Here is an 18633-nt window from a genome sequence, read left to right as displayed (position 1 = left end):
TCCATACATTCTCACAAACTTTCAGATTTATAATATAAAAGTAGGATATAAATAGGATTTATAATATAAGTAGGAAGTAGGATATAAGTAGAAAGTAGGATAATTTTTTTAAACTATGTAAAATCTCCATCGTCTGATAAGACAAACAAACTTAAATATTTATACGTTATTCCACCGTCACTCGTATTATAATGGAATATTACCTTGGCTGTCTTCCCTCTTTTTTAAGTGTACCTGTTGAGTATATTAACTATAAGCAGTTTTCAAGTTTGTTTGCCCGTACCGGGATAAAATATAGCATATGTTACTCAGAAAGGATTTTTCAAGTTTGTTCAGTAGTTTCAGAGCACTTAGGATACAAACAAATAGATAAAAAATCTTATTTATTACATTAGTATTAATGTAAAGAAGTACCATAACTAGCTAGGTAAACTTTGACTTAACTGGCGACTTTCTTTGAAGATACTGTAGTAAAAATTATAATCCAGTTTTAAGAAAATTATAATTGAAGTAAAGTAATCAGTAAATTAATCTGGAAAATTCCGACGGTGTAAATTCGCAGTTCGTTTCACAACACTAGTTTTGACGAGTCGTATGCTACGTTCACACGCGCGCCGCGCAGCCCGGCGGGCTGCCTGGCGGGCTGCGCGGCGTGCAGCCCGTCGCGGGCAGGCGGACATTCAAGCTGTTCACACGCGCGCCGTCGTGTCAGTCAGTGCAAGAATGGCGAGCAGCGAGGATCTCGGTGTTGTTGCTGTCATAGCCTTTGCCTTAACTTATTTTTATTGGAAAAAGAATCAAAATGATGAACGACGTTAACCATTCCGCCATGTTGTAATCTCCGATCGTAGCGACTTTCTTAGAACGTTTAATCGTCACGAAAGCGCAGGAGAGACTGACTGCCCGCGCGCGTGTAAACAGTCGCCGGGCGCCCGCACATTCATCCTTTGAACTTTGCCAAAAAACCGACACTCGACCGATTCGCGGCATTCACGGGCACGGGCGCGTTCACGGGCTCGGGCGTACCGTTTACACGCTCGTGAACGTGACTGTGCCCGTTGAATGTCGATTTGAACGCGCGCGTGTGAACGTACCAGTACGTGTCGCGGACTCGCTGTAGCTATGTATGTACCTAGTTGCTTTGCTTGAATTCATTTTGTACCGTTCCATTCCAGTTCTATGCTTACTCTTTGGTCATATGGCACGTATTGTACGAATTTGAAGTTTGTGGTATTTATTTCGAATGTAAATATATTTTAATACTTACTTTTCTTGGCCTCGTTTTATTATTTGTAGACGATATATTGAATACAAAAAACATTTATTCAGCAAAATGTTAAAAGGTGGTGTGTAAATAAAGTAACAAGCAAGGTACGGTTATTAAACTGTACCAGTACCTGTCTGCGTACTACTTATTGGTGCTCGTAAATTGTTGAAATATTCAAGGTAAGAAGTTTATGTCAAATAATTTTGTAATCTTAATCGAATACGGTATCAAGTCTTCTTTATTGTTTTGATTTATAATCAATTTCAGTAAAGAATTTTGGAAATATTGAGTACGTTTACGTTGTTGTAATTTCTAACTAACATTATGCGTTGTCAGCATGTGACTTGACCATATATAATTTTTATTTAATCATTAATATTAGTAAATGGTCTTAATCATTGATAATACTGTGCACAATTGAAGCGTAATGTAAAAAAATGAAGGTTTAGTCGTGTTGCGATTGTTGCGAATTTACGTAAAACCGTCGCGTTCCTCAGATTAGACTTTGACACCTGCTGAGCGTGTGTGCGTGCACCGAAGCGAGCGCGTATTAATATCCTGTGTGTTGCGAATGTGTGTACAGATTTCTCTCGTGTAGTGCGTTGTAGTTCTGCCTAATATTCTGGAATAACTTTTTTACATTCTATAATAAAAGTAGGTCGGAAAATAAATTATGTTCTAATGTTGAAGTAAAATGTATGGTTGCTTAGCAAGTGTGACAGAAGTTTAATGTTCCACTTTCAAATGTTGGAAAAGTTTGAAATAGAAAAGAACAAAATATAATATAAATAAAATTCAAAGAAAAAACTTCTGAAGAATTTTAAGTAGGTAAGTGGGTATACTTTCATCCAAGGCTTTTTGCACAACACACTTTGAAGTTGGTCAGTGAAAAAAAAAATGTATATACCTACTTAAGTGTGTTAATCAAAGAAGAATAAAGAGTATGATGTTAATATTCTATTTTATGCTAAATTGCTAAATAGCAAAAAAATATGTTACATGATGCCAATGACAATTTGTATAATTCTATAACTTGTGGTATACCCTCACGTTAAACTTTAATATTAGTTAGTAAGAAATGTCTCTTCTTGATAGCCATATCAGTCTAGGGAGAGTTATCTTGATACCAAAAAAAAAAACTTATGGACAGTGAATGCAGTTCAACTCAGGCAATTCTGCATTAATTTAGCCCATGTTTCTTAAATGCTGATTATGTGCTTGCTTGGCGAAACTGCGATAATTTGCTTATAACTGGTTATTGTAATTAATCATTAAAAAGATGAATGGTACAATATAGATCATGAAATATAAAAAGAATAGCTGAGCTCAATAGTTACACCCCAGCTGCCCTGGTACATAAAAGGCCTATGACGGAGCATGACGGTTTTTAGTCATTAAGAGTCTGACACTCCCTCACTTGCTGCTAACCCACAGCGGGACAGGTCATTTGATGATTTTTGACGTCATTAAAAAAAACAAAAAAAAAAGCTCAATAGTTACCATAACTTTTAACCTTTTACAGCCAGTTTCTTCATCAAAAGTAAAAGCCAAAGTAAAAGTCAAAGTAATGTCTAAAGTAAAAGTAACGTTCAAATTCGTTTTTTCTATTAGTTTTGCTGTCACTTTAGCCTTGAAAAAACGAATTTGACCGTTACTTTTACTTTCGACATTACTTTGACTTTTACTTTAGATGAAGAAACTGGCAGTTATTAATAAATATGGATTCAAGTCTGTTAAAAAGGAATAACAATACTCATTTGTTTTAACTTTGAATAACTTTACTTTGGGTTTATTAATAAGGGGATAACAGTGTTACTTGAGGTTTTACTAATCTGTAAACATACCAGTATTTTTTTATTATGCACAAGGCAAAACAGCTGAAAGATGGTGTGTATGCATTAACTGTTCTGACACTAAGACTGAACTAATAGAATTAATTTTTGCCTTGCAGTTAGATGATGCCATAGACATGGATACAGATTTTTATTTGAACGAAGGTTGCAGATAAAGTATCAGCAAAATCGAGTATTTTATAAGTATATGTATGTTAACTAGAATAAAAATATGTGCTACTACTAATATAAAATATTAAGCAGCTATGCGCAATGCTATTATTTAATTCATAGTGCAAAGTATGATGTGATAGTTAAATAGAGCTAAAGTAGAACTAGCATCATAAGTTTGTTCAGTTTAAACTTGGACAGTTACAAGTTTTGACTTCTGACTGTTTGTGTGCATAATGGAGAGTAATGTAAACCAAAAATTCCGCTGCATTTCCTATGTATTTTTGCTGGGAAGAAGAAATGGTGGAACAAATTCTCCAGTAACACAATTCTGCCTGATGCATAAAATTTTGTCTAAACAAAAACTTAGTAGTATACGTTGTTTTAGGTTGGTAGTGCAAGATGGCAGAAGCGCACTCAGCCGTTGCGTTTTCCTTCGCGATCACTCACGACGGATGGGACGTGAACTTTGACCGCGAAGTACTCTACCTGGTCTGGGAGTCAGGAATACGCTCGTGGAAGAAACGTCTAGCGCGTTTCAGAGTAAGTACTTCATATGTACAAACTACATGTATAATGTGTAAGATGTTTGACTATACGCACATACATACACGTAGGTCTAGCAGAGGTCAACTAATCTATACAATAGCAAGTCGTTTGTTGGATACACTTCGGACAGTAATTAAAAGTCCACGTTAAGGTTATTATTTATCTACATATTACAATATACCAATTTCTGGTATAACTGATCTACCCTCTAAAAAAAAATGTATCACTGTTCTTGTACAATATATTACACTATGTAAATTCTATGTAATTTTCCTCTATGCTAAACAGAAGCTAAATCTAATCATTATGTAATCATTCAGTTAATTGTAAATATTTTAAAGGCCATTGTTGGAGTCTACTTTCAATGATTATAAATAAATGTGACTTGATTACAGTATACTGTGTGATTCTGATTATAATTGATAATTAAGAAATAGATATTGCAGCGATTTGGGATGCAGTCATGTTAATGATTATCAAATTCATTTTGGCTCATTTTATAGATCTAACTTTCTTCAGTTGTTTTACGAATAGATCGACATACCTGCTCTGAAAGTACCTACCAGTGATAGGTGTATCAATTTGATCGTTATGTTTCACAGAACAGCGTCCATAATGGCGTGTACCCAGGTCACCTGCAGTCTCTGTATGTGTTGTGGACACTGCTGGTTGCGGCGCACTTTGCCGGATTTAGCATACCGTTTGGATTAGTACAAAAAACACTTACTATATTACCTAGGTAAGTTTATTCTTTTATTTATGGAAAAAATATGCTATGATGAGTTTTTCGCCTCCGCATCACTGTCAGCGGGTATCGTGTATGCTAAGATGGCAATACAAATTATTTGGCCAACGTATAGGCCAGCTGTAGTTTTAACTTGCTTTTTTTTTGTTGAGGCTGTCCCTGTAAAATATAAGAATTAAAGTTTTAGTTCAAAATTAGTACAAAGTGAGCCATTTAATCATATTCTTTGAGCTCTTGTCTAGACACCAAGATACCAGGGCAGTTAAATGATGAAATGTGTTATTATTTGTTAGCATAAATGTACCGGTTCCTTGTGATGATGATGAAAATAAATAAATAATTAAAGAAAGACAAAGTTAACATGTACTAAACACATCCACGGAAAATCAATGACAACAGTAATTTTAATATCGGCTTATCGAATATTTATCAGACACTATATTCCAATAGATAGGATCTATAGTCTAGTGTTATATAATTACGTAACTGTCGTGGCTGGATTAATATCCTAATTTACAATATGAACGCAAAAATTATGCTATCTACATGTTCAGCCTTATTTTAGATTAGATTGCGTTACAAACTTGGAACTGCTCTGCTTTATCAAGGTGTACCCAGCACTTCCTGAGAATAACGCGGACTACCTTCTTTAATAGTCTTCAAAAATCATCCTAGGAAAATTTTAAGCTAATTGTGCTTCTAGAGCTAGGAACTAAGATTGGGCTTCATAGATCATGATGGCACCCAGCACCTTCACATCCATATAGTCTCACAAGGACGTAGCCGCAGTCGACAGCCGCCATAGCATTTTATTTATTTTAAAATCAAATTATGTTTTGTTCAGCAACTCCACGATGTGGCAGGTCATCGCTTGTTTATTGGCCGCTCTCACCATGTGGCTTAGTGTGATATTTCTCATGAGATACCTTCTCAAACTGCTATTAATGTACAAGGTAAACATTATACAAATTAACCATTCTTAACACACGAACAAGTAAAATTTTATCTTAAATGTGTAATGATTTTTAGGGATGGATGTACGAATCACGCGCTCCAGGCTCGAAGATATCTCTGAAAACAATGTTGTGGATAAGTGTTGTTAAAGTATTATCCGGGTGGAACAAACCCAAGTTGTACAGCTTTCAAGGATCGCTGCCAAGACTCCCTCTGCCTGCTGTCAAAGATACTATGAGACGGGTGAGTTAACTTCCAGACAGTCTTATGTCAACAAGCAACTTATTTACAGACACAAAATATCGAATCTTATCATTGAATAAATATCTAAGTCAAAAGATAAAACAGTATTGTAATCAATCTTGTACGTAACATTACTGTGCCTTATTTAGAAAACTTTTTTCAATGCAGAAAAAAATAATTAATGGTATTATTAAATCAACTTTACGGCAGTTGTGTCGTAATTGGAGCTCTCCTCGCTTCCAGCAACGACTTATGGTCTTAAACGAACTGTCCAGATCTCCTAAGTATGACATCAATGTTCCTGTTAGAATTCCACTTTACCCTCGCCCGTTGTTCAGGGTTCCCCGCTGCCGCACCAATTTAGCAAAACATGCACCCATTGCAAGGATGACCTACGAATACAATATTGTTTCGAGTTCTTCGGGAGACATAGATATCTTTTCTAACAATCTTGCTAAATTCAAACGTTTAATTCGGGCACGATTTTGATTGTTTTATGTTGACGTATCAACAGGTCACACACAATTACCATATATTGTTAATAATTGATCTATATAGTTCCTATTCATTGTTACCTTTTTCATTGTATTATTTGTGTTTTAGAATATTTTAATGTTTTATTATTTTTTTTAATTTTTCTCTTTAATTATTTACTATTTAACCCGTGTTCCAATTTCAAATGTTTAATTTAATTTGTAAGTTCATGTGTTGTTTAATTTATAGTTCGGCCATTCAGAGAATGCGTTCCTGACACGTCGCGATTGAACTGACGACGTAACTACATTCATTGATTATTGATATAATAATGTTGTTTTAATGCTCCTCAATTGTTAAAACGGTAAACAACCAGCAAAAATATTTTTATCGTAACTGCAACGCCATTGCAAAGTTACGTCGTCAGTTCAATCGCGACGTGTCAGGAACGCATTCTCTGAATGGCCGAACTATAATATTGTTTAATTTTCTTGGATTTTAATTTTGAAGATGATGTATATGTCACTGGAAAACAACAAGATCCGTAAGTTTATCAATTTACTAGGAAGTTTATAAACTTTCGTAAGATTCTAAACGGTAGATAAATTGTAATATTTTACGTCCACATTTTCGTAAATTGATAAATTTACTGAACTCACTCGTAAAATAATAAGTAAGCAGCAACCAAACGCTACGCGCGATCTGATTGGTTGGCTGTCACGTGTCACTTCTCCTTCCTAAGCATTGCCACTATGAACATTGACCAATCAGAGAGCAGTGTGTTATTTTACGTATTTCAAAGATCGTATATTTAAAAGAATTTCTGTGATTGATCGAACCATATAAAATCTTACGAATAGATTCGTTAGTTTATAAATTTACCGTATGACGTCGGAAATTGATAAATTTACGAAAATGTGGACGTAAAATATTACAATTTATCTCCCGTTTAGAATCTTACGAAAGTTTATAAACTTCCTAGTAAATTGATAAACTTACGGATCTTGTTATTTTCCGGTGACATATATATATGCATGATGTGTTCTGCTATAACTGAAGGAGCACAAATCTAATAACTTGGAGTTCCTTTTGAATAAAATAAAATAAAATCAATTAAAATTTTGTTCCAGTACCTGACTAGTGTTCGTCCCCTATTGGACGACGAAAATTATAAGAGAGTAGAAGGATTAGCTAAGGAATTCGAAGAAACCATTGCTGTGAAGCTACAGAGATACCTTGTTCTAAAGTCATGGTAACTATTCTACTTATATGTTATAATTTAAATGGAACAGCAACACTTTCCCTGGCTAACTATGAATAAGTCGATCGTACGAAGAAAAACAAAAAAGTTTTGTGAATTACCTTTATTCGTATTTAACACTTAAGTCACCCATTTCATGGTGTATCTTGGTTTTAGGTGGTCCAGCAACTACGTGTCCGACTGGTGGGAGGAGTATGTCTACTTAAGAGGTCGTTCACCTCTGATGGTCAACTCGAACTTCTATGGGACAGACGCCATTTTACTGAGACCCACCAACATACAGGCTGCCCGTGCTGGCGTCATCATACACTTGTGCCTTAAGTTCAGGAGACTCATCGACAGACAGGAACTTGAACCGGTTCGTAACTTATCGTATTTTCACTGGGCATAGTTTAACTAGGTTATTTCCCAGTCAAACCGATGTAAACGCAAAAAACTAATTTTGGTGAAACTTGGCAGTAGCATCCTTCCTAATAATATAAATAAATATTATTAGTCTGTTGCGCTCACACGTCGTAGTTATCGAAGCAATTTTAAATTAGAGTCTAGTCTAGAGCCTGAGAGGGGACACCTTTTATCCGGATGCGAGAACTTGCTCTCTCGGGATGTATGTTGGAAAGGGTTCATACTTGTTTCTTTATATTTAAAACAACCAGCTGTTGTACACTTCGTGATGGAATGCAATAATTATTGTGTGTTAGATACTGATTAAAATATTATCTTGTAGATCATGCTACAAAACATGGTGCCCCTTTGCTCGTGGCAATACGAGAGGCTGTTCAACACAGTGCGCGTGCCAGGCATCGAACGCGACAAGATCGTTCACTACCAGGACTCGTCGCACATCACCGTCTACCATAAGGGAAGATACTTCAAAGTGCTCGTATACTCGAGGGGACGACTGCTGAAACCTTGTGAAATTCAAGTGTAAGTTACATTTTACTTATTTCATTAAAAAAATGTCAATCTATAAGTACTAAAATTTTAATGATGTAGAATTTGTTTGTCTGGCTGCGTACCAGGAAATACTGAACCAAATGTTTGAGTTTTGTTAGCCAATTTTATCGGTGTATATTATGTTACTTGAAAAGTGGAAGTTAGTATTAAATATAACCTACTTACTAATGTAAATATGTTGTACTCCATCTGAAGTGTTACTGGATGCATTTAACACATCTATTTTTAGGGAAAGAAGTATTTTATTGCAGCAGTATAATTGCTGAAGTAGCGCAAGAGCGGTCAGAATATTTACAAATAGTCGCACTAGTAATGGCATTGCGTTATGTATGGTCCTTGCATTAATTAAACCGGAATCTAAATAGTTTTTCTTATTACAACTATTTTTACTGCATTCTTTCTGTCTTAAAAACGAAATTAAATAAATTATAGCTTAAGTCAATTAATGGCGTAATGCAATTGTAATCCTCTACGTTAGTGGGATACGACTATTAATAGTGTCAAGCACCAACTGCTTACCAATCAAGCTAATTTAGGTCGCGGTGCACTGCTGCTGTTTTCCAACCTATATGCATAATATATGTATATGTAAACTTAGTAGCGTTCAAACAAGACGATACCGGCTGAACAATATTGGAAAGTGAATTACTTGTTTTTATTTTAAACATGGTTTATATCGAGATATAAGCAAAGAACTCATTGACTATGTGACATAGATCTTCCTCTTAAATCACTCTGTATACTCAAATGATGAAAAAAATATTACAGTCCTATTTGTTTTATATTCAAAATCCTTAAGTACATACCTGCGTTAGTGCTTAGACTTGATTAAACAAATCTGTTAGCACCTAAGTATAATGTTAAATGCATTAGTACTCCAGTAACCAAGCATATAATCACAATTTCTTATGTTGAATTATAAGATACCCGAGAGAGAATTAAAGATTTACATATTATAAGTATGATCACCATTTTTCCTTCAGACAAATTCAACAAATTCTTGACGACAAGTCGGAGCCTGTGGTGGGAGAGGAACGCGTGGCCGCTCTGACAGCAGGCGAACGCTCCCACTGGGCGCACATTCGTCAGACTATGTTCAACCGAGGACACAACCGTACCTCCCTGCACTGTATCGAACGAGCTGCCTTCAATGTATGCCTTGGTAAGAGAATTACACTTTTCAGAGGCTGCCTGAAAGATTAATAGGGCTTCTAAGGCTGTTTAACTTTTGCCTGAGAAAAAAAAAACTAGGAAGAATCTATTTCTATAGAAGAAAAAAAAAATGGTATAGCTACAAATAGTCAAACGATTGCACTTATAATAGTAGAGATGTTATGATTACACAAATTATGGTCTTACAGTCTTACACTATTATAATACTGAAAGGTCATGAGTTTTATAGCTTGTTAAAATAGTCGGTGTTAGTCTACTTACGTCGTTTACACGTGCCACTCAAATTAATACCTAAAGTCCTTGTTGCCGGCTTAACAACAGCATGCTGCCATTGAAAACTTTGTAATTTTTCTGACAGATTTCAGAATGTTATCGTTACTATTATTTTTACAAGTTTCATATTTCCTTAAAATGTTTTGTAATCGTAAATCAGTGACGTCCAAAAAACGGTCAGTAAGTAAGTGATTTACGTATGGGCGACTTTTTTTTTAACTCATGTCTTCACATGTTTTTTCAACTCATCTTCGGAAGCAGAATGTCTTTTACCTCCTCTCGTAATAAGACACTTGACAAATTTTATTTCAGCGAACCTCTAAATAAACATGTACAAAGGTCCCTCAAGATATTTTTTTGACTCACACTTAAACTGTAAACGCGGAACCGTAAATCAATTCCGACATCCATACCTACTGAGATAAGAGGATGACCTTCATTACAGATTGTGGATCCCATTGACCCCAATATTACTATCAAAGTTTACGTATTGTAGTCAAATTACAATATTTTGTAAAGTTCACTGGCGCTGTGTAAGTCCAGATACCTAAATTTAAAGTTTGCTTGTGTCTTATAGGATATCGACAGTCCCACACTAATTCACAATCTCCCCAGTGACAGAGATTGCGGTCTCTTCTTGTACCACTCGGCAATATTATGTATTAAGTTTCCAATCGCGACCAGACATGTAGGCCCGATAATACCACGAGTAGCCAGTAGGATTGACGTCATATCTCTATTATCTGGACGATTGTTTTGTCTTCGAACTATCTTTTGGCACCTAAATATTAAACAGGATGTTTTTGCACTTTGGCCAGGATCTAAAAGATTATATTCTTATATTGTAGATGACTTTGAATACGGATACGATGAAAAGGACTTATCGAAATTGGACGAGTTCGGCCGAGTTCTGCTGCACGGCAAAGCGCACGATCGCTGGTTTGATAAGTCATTCAATTTATGCTTCAGCAAGAATGGATTTGTAAGTATCATCAATTTCATTTTTGTCCTTCCTAGTTAGCGGATTTTTTTATAATAAGTAGCAATGATACATTAAATTATAATTACAGATAGTTAAACAAACAAGAAAATGTTGCAATGTTCAATGTTGAACTTCACTTATTTAATATAATTAGAGTTAATTAAAATGACTGTAACGTTTATGTAAATGACAATTGCGCATACAAGACTACAACAATATAAATAGGTACGTGAGTTAAGCATAGCATTATAATGATATTGAATCAATACAGAATACATTAGCTCCTTTAAAGGAAAATAGTATTTTTTTTAATTATGTAAAAGAATCGGGTTTTAAACGCTCCACGTTTTTAGTAACCAAGCAACACTATAATTAATGAGATGCCGTTATTTTTCGCAGGTTGGTTTTAACTCAGAACACACATGGTGAGTAAAAATTTTGTAATAGGTAAATTCCCAATGAAACACTGACAAAACTAGTTGTAACACCAACTATTTTCAGGGCTGACGCACCTGTTATGGGTCATCTTTGGGAATATGTGATCTGGTGCGAATTGGAAGTCGGATACGGCCACGACGGTAACACACTCGGTACGGTTGACATACCGCCTCCAGCTCCCATACGCTTACAATGGGACCTCGGACACGAAGATCTTCTAAAGGCCATTGACGTTTCATACAGCATCGCCCAAAAGCTTATGAATGACGTTGACCTCAGAATACTGATGTACACCAAATATGGGAAAGGTTTGTAACTTTCACGTCAGAAGTTAATTTTGATCTTATATCACTCATAAAGGAGTCGAGGACAACTCTTTAAAAAGTACCTATAAATAAGCACAACATTTCACACTAATAGTAAAGTGATAGTTGAGCGCAAAACTTTTTTCACAGATTCTATGTCAAATATGGCTTAAATAACCCATGTTCAGCGCAGATAGTGTAGCTTCCTAGCAAGGAACTAATTATTTAAATCTGTTCAGCAGTTCCAAAGCCTATTCCATTCAAACAAACAATCAAATCTTTCCAGTTTATGTATTAGTATAGATGTAGATAACAATACTTATAAACTTAAACATAAAAAACTCTAACATGTGTTCTATTTGTCAGGTTTCATGAAGAGCTGTCGGATTTCTCCCGATGCCTTCATCCAGTTGATTCTCCAGCTTTCGTATTACCGCGACGCCGGTCGGTTCTGCTTGACTTACGAAGCGTCTATGACGCGTTTGTTCCGCGAGGGCCGCACTGAAACCGTGCGATCTTGTACCAACGAAAGCTCAGCGTGGGTCAAATCTATGGAAAACCCTAATGCCACGGTAAGTTACAAAACTATGATTATTTCTGTAAATGGCTTATGCACTAATAGTTTTCTACGGCAATATTGGGTAAAAGAAAGTGAGAGGCTCGAGACTGAGCTAAGAACTTATATGTTGCGTCTTTGAACTTCTCAACTTACTAGAATATACCACAAGTTTAGTTTGTAGGCGTCTTGGCAATTTTGTAATATTATATTAGCTACTTATAAATGACCATCACCATGTCAGCCTTTTTGTCGTCTCCATCATAATTTTCAGCTTTTTTCGTAATATATCTATGATTGACATATTGATCAATCGCTTAGTGTCTCAGCCCTTCTGATTTTGTGTGTGTATTAAAACTGTATGTTTATCTTCTGTGCCTTGTGCAATAAACTTATTATAATAACAACATAATTTTGTATGTATTTGTCCAGATTCAAGAGCGAATGGATTTGTTCGTGAAAGCCAGTCACCGTCACCAGTTGGGGTACCAGGACGCCATGGCCGGGAGAGGCATAGACCGTCACCTCTTCTGTTTGTACGTCGTCTCTAAGTACCTCGAATTAGAGTCGCCTTTCCTACAAGAGGTGTTCAACGAGCCTTGGAGACTGTCGACTAGCCAGACCCCTCACGGTCAGTACTGAATTCACTTCTACTATTCTACTCCTTAGAAATATTATAAAAAGTAAATACTATCTACCATAGTACTATCTGTAGTACAAGGAAAACTACTTAAAGGAATGGATTTTGATGTAAATTGATGAAATATAGCTTATACATCAGAATATCATATTATTATGGGCTAGGACTCAGGAGGCGATTGAAACCGCTGGTGAAAGTTAGTATAATGAACGCAATAATAATTTATGGATGTATATCATTTGTCTTCATGACAAATTAGTTTGTAACTTTTTCACACAAAAATTAACAGAAAACATCTATCGAACTCGTCGTACTAATAGATATAGGTAGTTTAGCTGCCGTACCGTAAATGGTCTAATAACATTACTCTTGCCTTACATTGCTAGGTCAAACCTCAATGTTGGATCTAAAGAAACACCCGAAGTGCGTGAGCGCCGGCGGTGGCTTCGGACCTGTGGCTGATGACGGCTACGGAGTGTCCTACATTATCGTCGGAGAAGACCTCTTGTTTTTCCACGTCTCCAGCAAAAAGAGTTGCCCAATCACGGTAAGATTTTAACTTTTTACTCAGCATACCTTAGTTAAACTAATTCAGGGCCACTATCACATAAGATTAAGAAATGGTGTCCCATTTATGGCAAGTTCCACTGGTTTCTGATAGCCTCTCAGGAACTTATCTGACATACAAACTGTTACTTTTGGTTTCACAGGTCTCAGATAGCAATGTCTGGCAGAAATTATAAGTAGCCTTTATCTGGCAGAAATCATTAACTGTCAGATAATTAACTGACACTTTATCCGTAACACAGAAACCGGGCCTTGTGTAGAAACATAAATTTATGACATTTATAGCTATATACTGTACACATATGTAATGAATTCCGCTTGGAAATATACTGGTGATTTATCTCTAAATATAAATGAAGACCTGATCCAAGCTGCTACCCAGTCTAGAAATGTTGCACATTTTTTAATTCTGAATAATTATTCATATTACAGAGCTCTTCGAACTTCGTGAAACAAATCGAGAGGTCTCTGAAAGACGTGCAAGACCTATTCAATGATTACAAAAAACTGAAAAATGGGGTCAAGAATAACAAGTAGATCAATCTTATGACATGCTCTTTGTATTGTTTTAGTTTTGTTGTTGTTGTAATGTGTAGTTTATAATTTTATTTTTAATAAGTTGACACTCAAATCAAACAGAAGTATTCTTCATAATAAATCTTTGTGTACAATATTTTTTAATATCCAAAAATGTATCTCCTCTCACTGGGAGGTAGTATTCAATATTAATTGTTATTTATAATAGTGAAATATGAAATATTTATACAAATTGTCTGGTGCTGCACACTTGAGAGTTGAAATGCTTTTCTTTTTTGAATAGAGTTTATATTATATTAATTTAACAGTAATGCTGCTTTTGAATATTTTTTTGATAAGTTTAAGTTTATTTTAGGTAAAAGTGTGTTAGTTGTACAAATTGGGGACGTCGGACAGCGAGTTAGAAACTCGCAAACCATAAGATTGTATGAATATTAAGTAATACTATAGAAACTCACTGAAGGCACACAATAAGTACCTGTAGTTTTGGTGCCCAGGTGAATACTGTGGGGGCTCTTAGTGATAGTGTCAATAATGTCGTGTTATACGCGTAAACTGACTGCTTACGAATGTTTATAGTGTTGCGATCCCGCAGTTTTTGATACTAAAATTATCCTAACCCCTCAAAATTAAAGTCGTCGATACTGATAACTAAATATATATTTACCATTATATTGATTTCCTAGAATAAGGGGTTGAAGATAATGCACAAGATACCTTCATGTTTTTAGATTTATCAATTATAACCCAACTTTGTCAATTGTATTTTTTTTGCCCTACGAATATATAGTCTAATTAATCAATCAATCAAATACTGACGTGTACTTGTATTATCCATTGAATATAAGACATGTGTTTTGAATTTATTTACTTTTTTCTATTAAGAATGTATCTGTAGATTATGCTCTTAACAATTGTATAAGTGAAAATGTTAAACAATGATCAAATTTTTTTAATATTTACTATGTACATACCTACATCACGGTTGCTTTTAAATGCATTTTATTTATTATCTAGATTTAATTATGTACATGAGTGACAGGAATACAATTACCGATTTGTCAACCACCCAGAAGCAATGTTTGTACTCTGAAGCACGTTCTGCATGTCAATAAAATTATTAGAAAATAAGGGGTTTATGTAACACATTATGTATATAAATGACTTATCAGTAACATCTTTCACGTGCCTTTTGATATTATGGTACAAAAAACGAGGGGATTGCAATTATATCATGTATATTTTATAGATAAATCTACAATGCAAACTTGGTCCTCTTTATTTTAAATTAACCTAATATTAACCACATTTAAATAAGCTACTTACAAATCTTTATCGAATTATTGTAAATAAAGATTGAATATTGAAAGTTGGTTTTATTACTTGCATTTCATACATATCATTGGTTACCAAGTGTTATTCAGAAGGTTGGAAGAGATTTACCATAGAGATGCGGCCCCACAACCTTAAGAAAGTTACATGTGTTCTTGCTTGACCTGGAATCGAACCTACACACTCATTCTTGAAAGGTTGGTTCTTTACCCACTAGGCCACCTCCTTCTACGATAGTGTCAATTTTTATTGTCAATGTCTTAACTCCTGTAGTCAATGCTCCTGTATGTCAAATTGTTATATTGTACGAGAGTTGATCATCGAGCTTAGAATTATTATGTCAATGGAGTTGATTGATAGCAGTTATCTATTTGGCAATATTTTATAGGGTTACCATCCATGGAACCACTCCAAAATTCTTGGGGGTACCGAATGTATTGTGCATTTAATTTTCAAGTCAAAATGGCACTTTACCACTCGCTTTTATTATTGAACTGACAAAATTGCCAACTGCACTAAACACGGCCGACCTTAAACACAGTTTGGTTAGTCGGTTTGTAAATCTTTCATGTCACCAGAGTCAAATGCCAAAGACCTAAGCTCTTTTAGAGCTAAACGTAGCTGTATTCAAAAAGTCAGCCAGTTAAAAAATTTTTTCTGCTCAGGTGAAGGTCAGGGCACAATATCCTTGCCGATGATTATACATGTTAATAAAGATTTTCTTTTTCCAAAATCTTAATCGCCTGAATCTATAAATAGTTTGAGCAGGTATGTTACGTTTTTCTGTATCAATAATCCAAAGTTTGATTTCATAACATTATTTATTTATAACCGACTCCCCAAAAAAGCGGAGGTTCTCAATTCGACCGTATTTTTTTTGGATGTTTGTTACGCGATTACTACGCCATATTAATCGATTTTGATGATTCTTTTTTGTTTGATAGGGTAAACTTCCGAGGTGGTCCCATTATCATCAGGTCAGGATCTGATGATGGAAACCCTGAGAAATCGAGGGCAACCTTCGAAAGTTGTAGACATACATAGGGTAAAAATTTGACACTCCGGTGTATACCTGAAAGCACTATTTAACAGTGAAGGTTTGGAGATGACCTGATGATGGAGACCAGAGAGGGTCGGGTGAACTCGACAACTGAATATGTAAACTATCTCGTGTTTGGGTTTATATAATTTGTATTGATGAGAATTTTCCACTTATACGGATAGTGACAACTGTTCGTATCACTGAAAAACTGTAAATAAAAAACTGTTATACAAAAAAAATTAAACCGACTTCCAAGAACACTAAAAAGCCAAAAAAAAATTTAGGAGCATCGGCCTAGAGGTCGGTGGCAAAATTTAGTTAGGATCATCCATTATACCGGCTTCTGCGTCGGCTTTTTTGGCTTTTTAGTCTTTTTGGAAGTTGTTTTTTTTATGTAATGAAGGTTTATGGCTCTTTTTTTTCTTAACCCCTCTGCTCGACAAGGTTTTGACATATGACTTTACCGTTGATTCGGCGGGATATTTTGAATCGCGACATGGAACGCAAAAATTTGTACTAACTTTCAACACATAAATTCCGTAATGCCTGATCAGAAGTATTTTAACTATAACTTTAGAGCTCACTTATTTGACAACAACGTGCGAAGGTCAAATGGGGTCAGTTAATTCAATAATAGATAATAATTACGGTGTTTCTAAGTCTATCGAAAAGTTAGGCATTTCAAATTTGGTGAAAACTTACCAATAAATAATCGCATCACTTTCTCAAACACAACACAAACGTCATATTTATAACATTTTCAATCCGTTGCAATACATTTCGTGCACTTATTTATGATTCATAACTAAAAAATCAGCACATAAAATACACAATAAAAATGAACAATTTACAAGATCAAAGTCACAGACAAGAAGTAGAGTTTGGAACAGAGTACATTTTTTTTTCAATCAGCGGTGTGCATTCGATACCTAAATCGGATGTTTATTATAAATAATCGAATACCAATTTTATATATATTTTTTAATGGAAACTTATTTCAATTTTATTTCTTAATTTTAAATTATAGGTTCAATTTGTTTTTTTTTGTGAAGAAAAAATATTAAAGTTTTATGAAAGTTTTTAGCATAGGTAAAATTTTTATACTGGGTGTCCCATAAGTCCTTTGAATTTTAAATTTCGAATAAAATTCAGATGGCGCGCCGGAATGGCGCGCGGGTTGCGGGGATAGCATCAACGGTCTTTCAGGAAAGTTTTATCGGAGCAGACCGTGGTTTTTGTGTGCGTGAGTCACAACAATGATTCGGCCACCATTGCGCGGCGTAAAGGACATTGGGCGAGATGTTTGAATGTTGGTCTACTCCCCCTCTAGTAATGAGTCATACATCATTTGAAAGGTCTTTTTAAGCGTTACATTTTGTACTTACATACTACTTACCAATTCTTAGTACTTTAGATGTTAGAACATGTTTAAGGTTTTTTATCGATAGTTAGTTTCAAGTCCTTAGATTCCTTCTCTAGTAATTAATTATATATCATTGGAAAGGCCTTTTTAAATAGAACATTTCGTACTTAAATACCTCTAACAAATTGTCAGTACCTAAGAAGCTACAGTAGATTTTAGACATAGTTATTATTTCACTAAACATGGTCCAACTCCCTAAATACTAACAAATGACAATCGCCGCCGTACAAGAAAATACTCTATATAACACAAGCTTTCTATTGATGTATTACTTAATGCTAGAGGAGAGGTAGATCAAAACGCTCATTGTCCTTTGGTGGCGAAAAAAAATTGCTTCATTCCTCTAGGCATCGACTTAATATTTTTGATCCTAATGATCCCGCAGGACTTCTGAGGATCTGAGGCGGATGACGGGGAGTAGCGACCCCGCGCTTCTTTATAGCTTGTCGGTCAAAAATAATCTTTCTTGTTCTACTAGTCAATGCAATTTATTTTATACCCGTATTGACAGATTTGTGAAAAGAAAAATAAGTCGGCGGCGGCCATCTTTCTTCCATCTTGGACCAGCTTTCGATGAACAGCGAGTAGCAGTTCCGACTACCTATTTGCCCTTTCAAACAATAAAATCGTCATAAAATTTTGCGATAACTACACCTAACTACAGCTCTCGTCAAATAGCTTTGCCGCTCAGTTAAAAAGTCGGAAGTAAAGAACCGCCATTAAGTTTGGCAGGACTACAGGAATTCTGTACATAAAACACCCGAAAAAATAAATAAGTCTTCAAAATTTGCGGTCTTCAGAAATCCTAAAAACCGAAAAAAAAAATATTCCGGCTACAACGTATTTTCTACCACTGATTTTCTAGCATTTTTTCAAAATAAATTAAGTCATTTTACTTTTCCTAATTTATTT

The 18633-nt window shown here is 35.2% G+C and overlaps 1 protein-coding gene across 2 annotated transcripts; it reads left to right on the top strand.

Annotated features, from left to right (window-relative positions):
* The first annotated feature begins 1170 nt into the window (after nt 1-1170).
* LOC124644918 (carnitine O-palmitoyltransferase 1, liver isoform) lies at nt 1171-15293 on the top strand. 2 transcript variants are annotated; one of them, XM_047184593.1, is made up of 16 exons: nt 1171-1446; nt 3659-3813; nt 4422-4558; nt 5409-5517; nt 5594-5761; nt 7366-7487; nt 7653-7854; nt 8224-8423; nt 9437-9615; nt 10748-10881; nt 11281-11306; nt 11383-11627; nt 11991-12196; nt 12613-12811; nt 13207-13367; nt 13820-15293. In XM_047184593.1, the coding sequence occupies exons 2-16, from the start codon at nt 3673-3675 to the stop codon at nt 13922-13924; spliced, it is 2334 nt and encodes a 777-aa protein (XP_047040549.1). In that variant the 5' UTR covers nt 1171-1446; nt 3659-3672; the 3' UTR covers nt 13925-15293. The 2 variants fall into 2 exon arrangements, with proteins under 2 accessions (XP_047040549.1, XP_047040550.1); XM_047184594.1 differs by lacking the exon at nt 1171-1446 and adding an exon at nt 1866-2095.
* The last annotated feature ends 3340 nt before the right edge of the window (nt 15294-18633 follow it).

This window comes from Helicoverpa zea, chromosome 31, assembly GCF_022581195.2.
Source record: "Helicoverpa zea isolate HzStark_Cry1AcR chromosome 31, ilHelZeax1.1, whole genome shotgun sequence".
Classification (NCBI taxonomy): domain Eukaryota; kingdom Metazoa; phylum Arthropoda; class Insecta; order Lepidoptera; family Noctuidae; genus Helicoverpa; species Helicoverpa zea.
The sequence above is the reverse complement of the archived record's forward strand: the minus strand, read 5'-3'. Positions and strand labels throughout refer to the sequence as shown.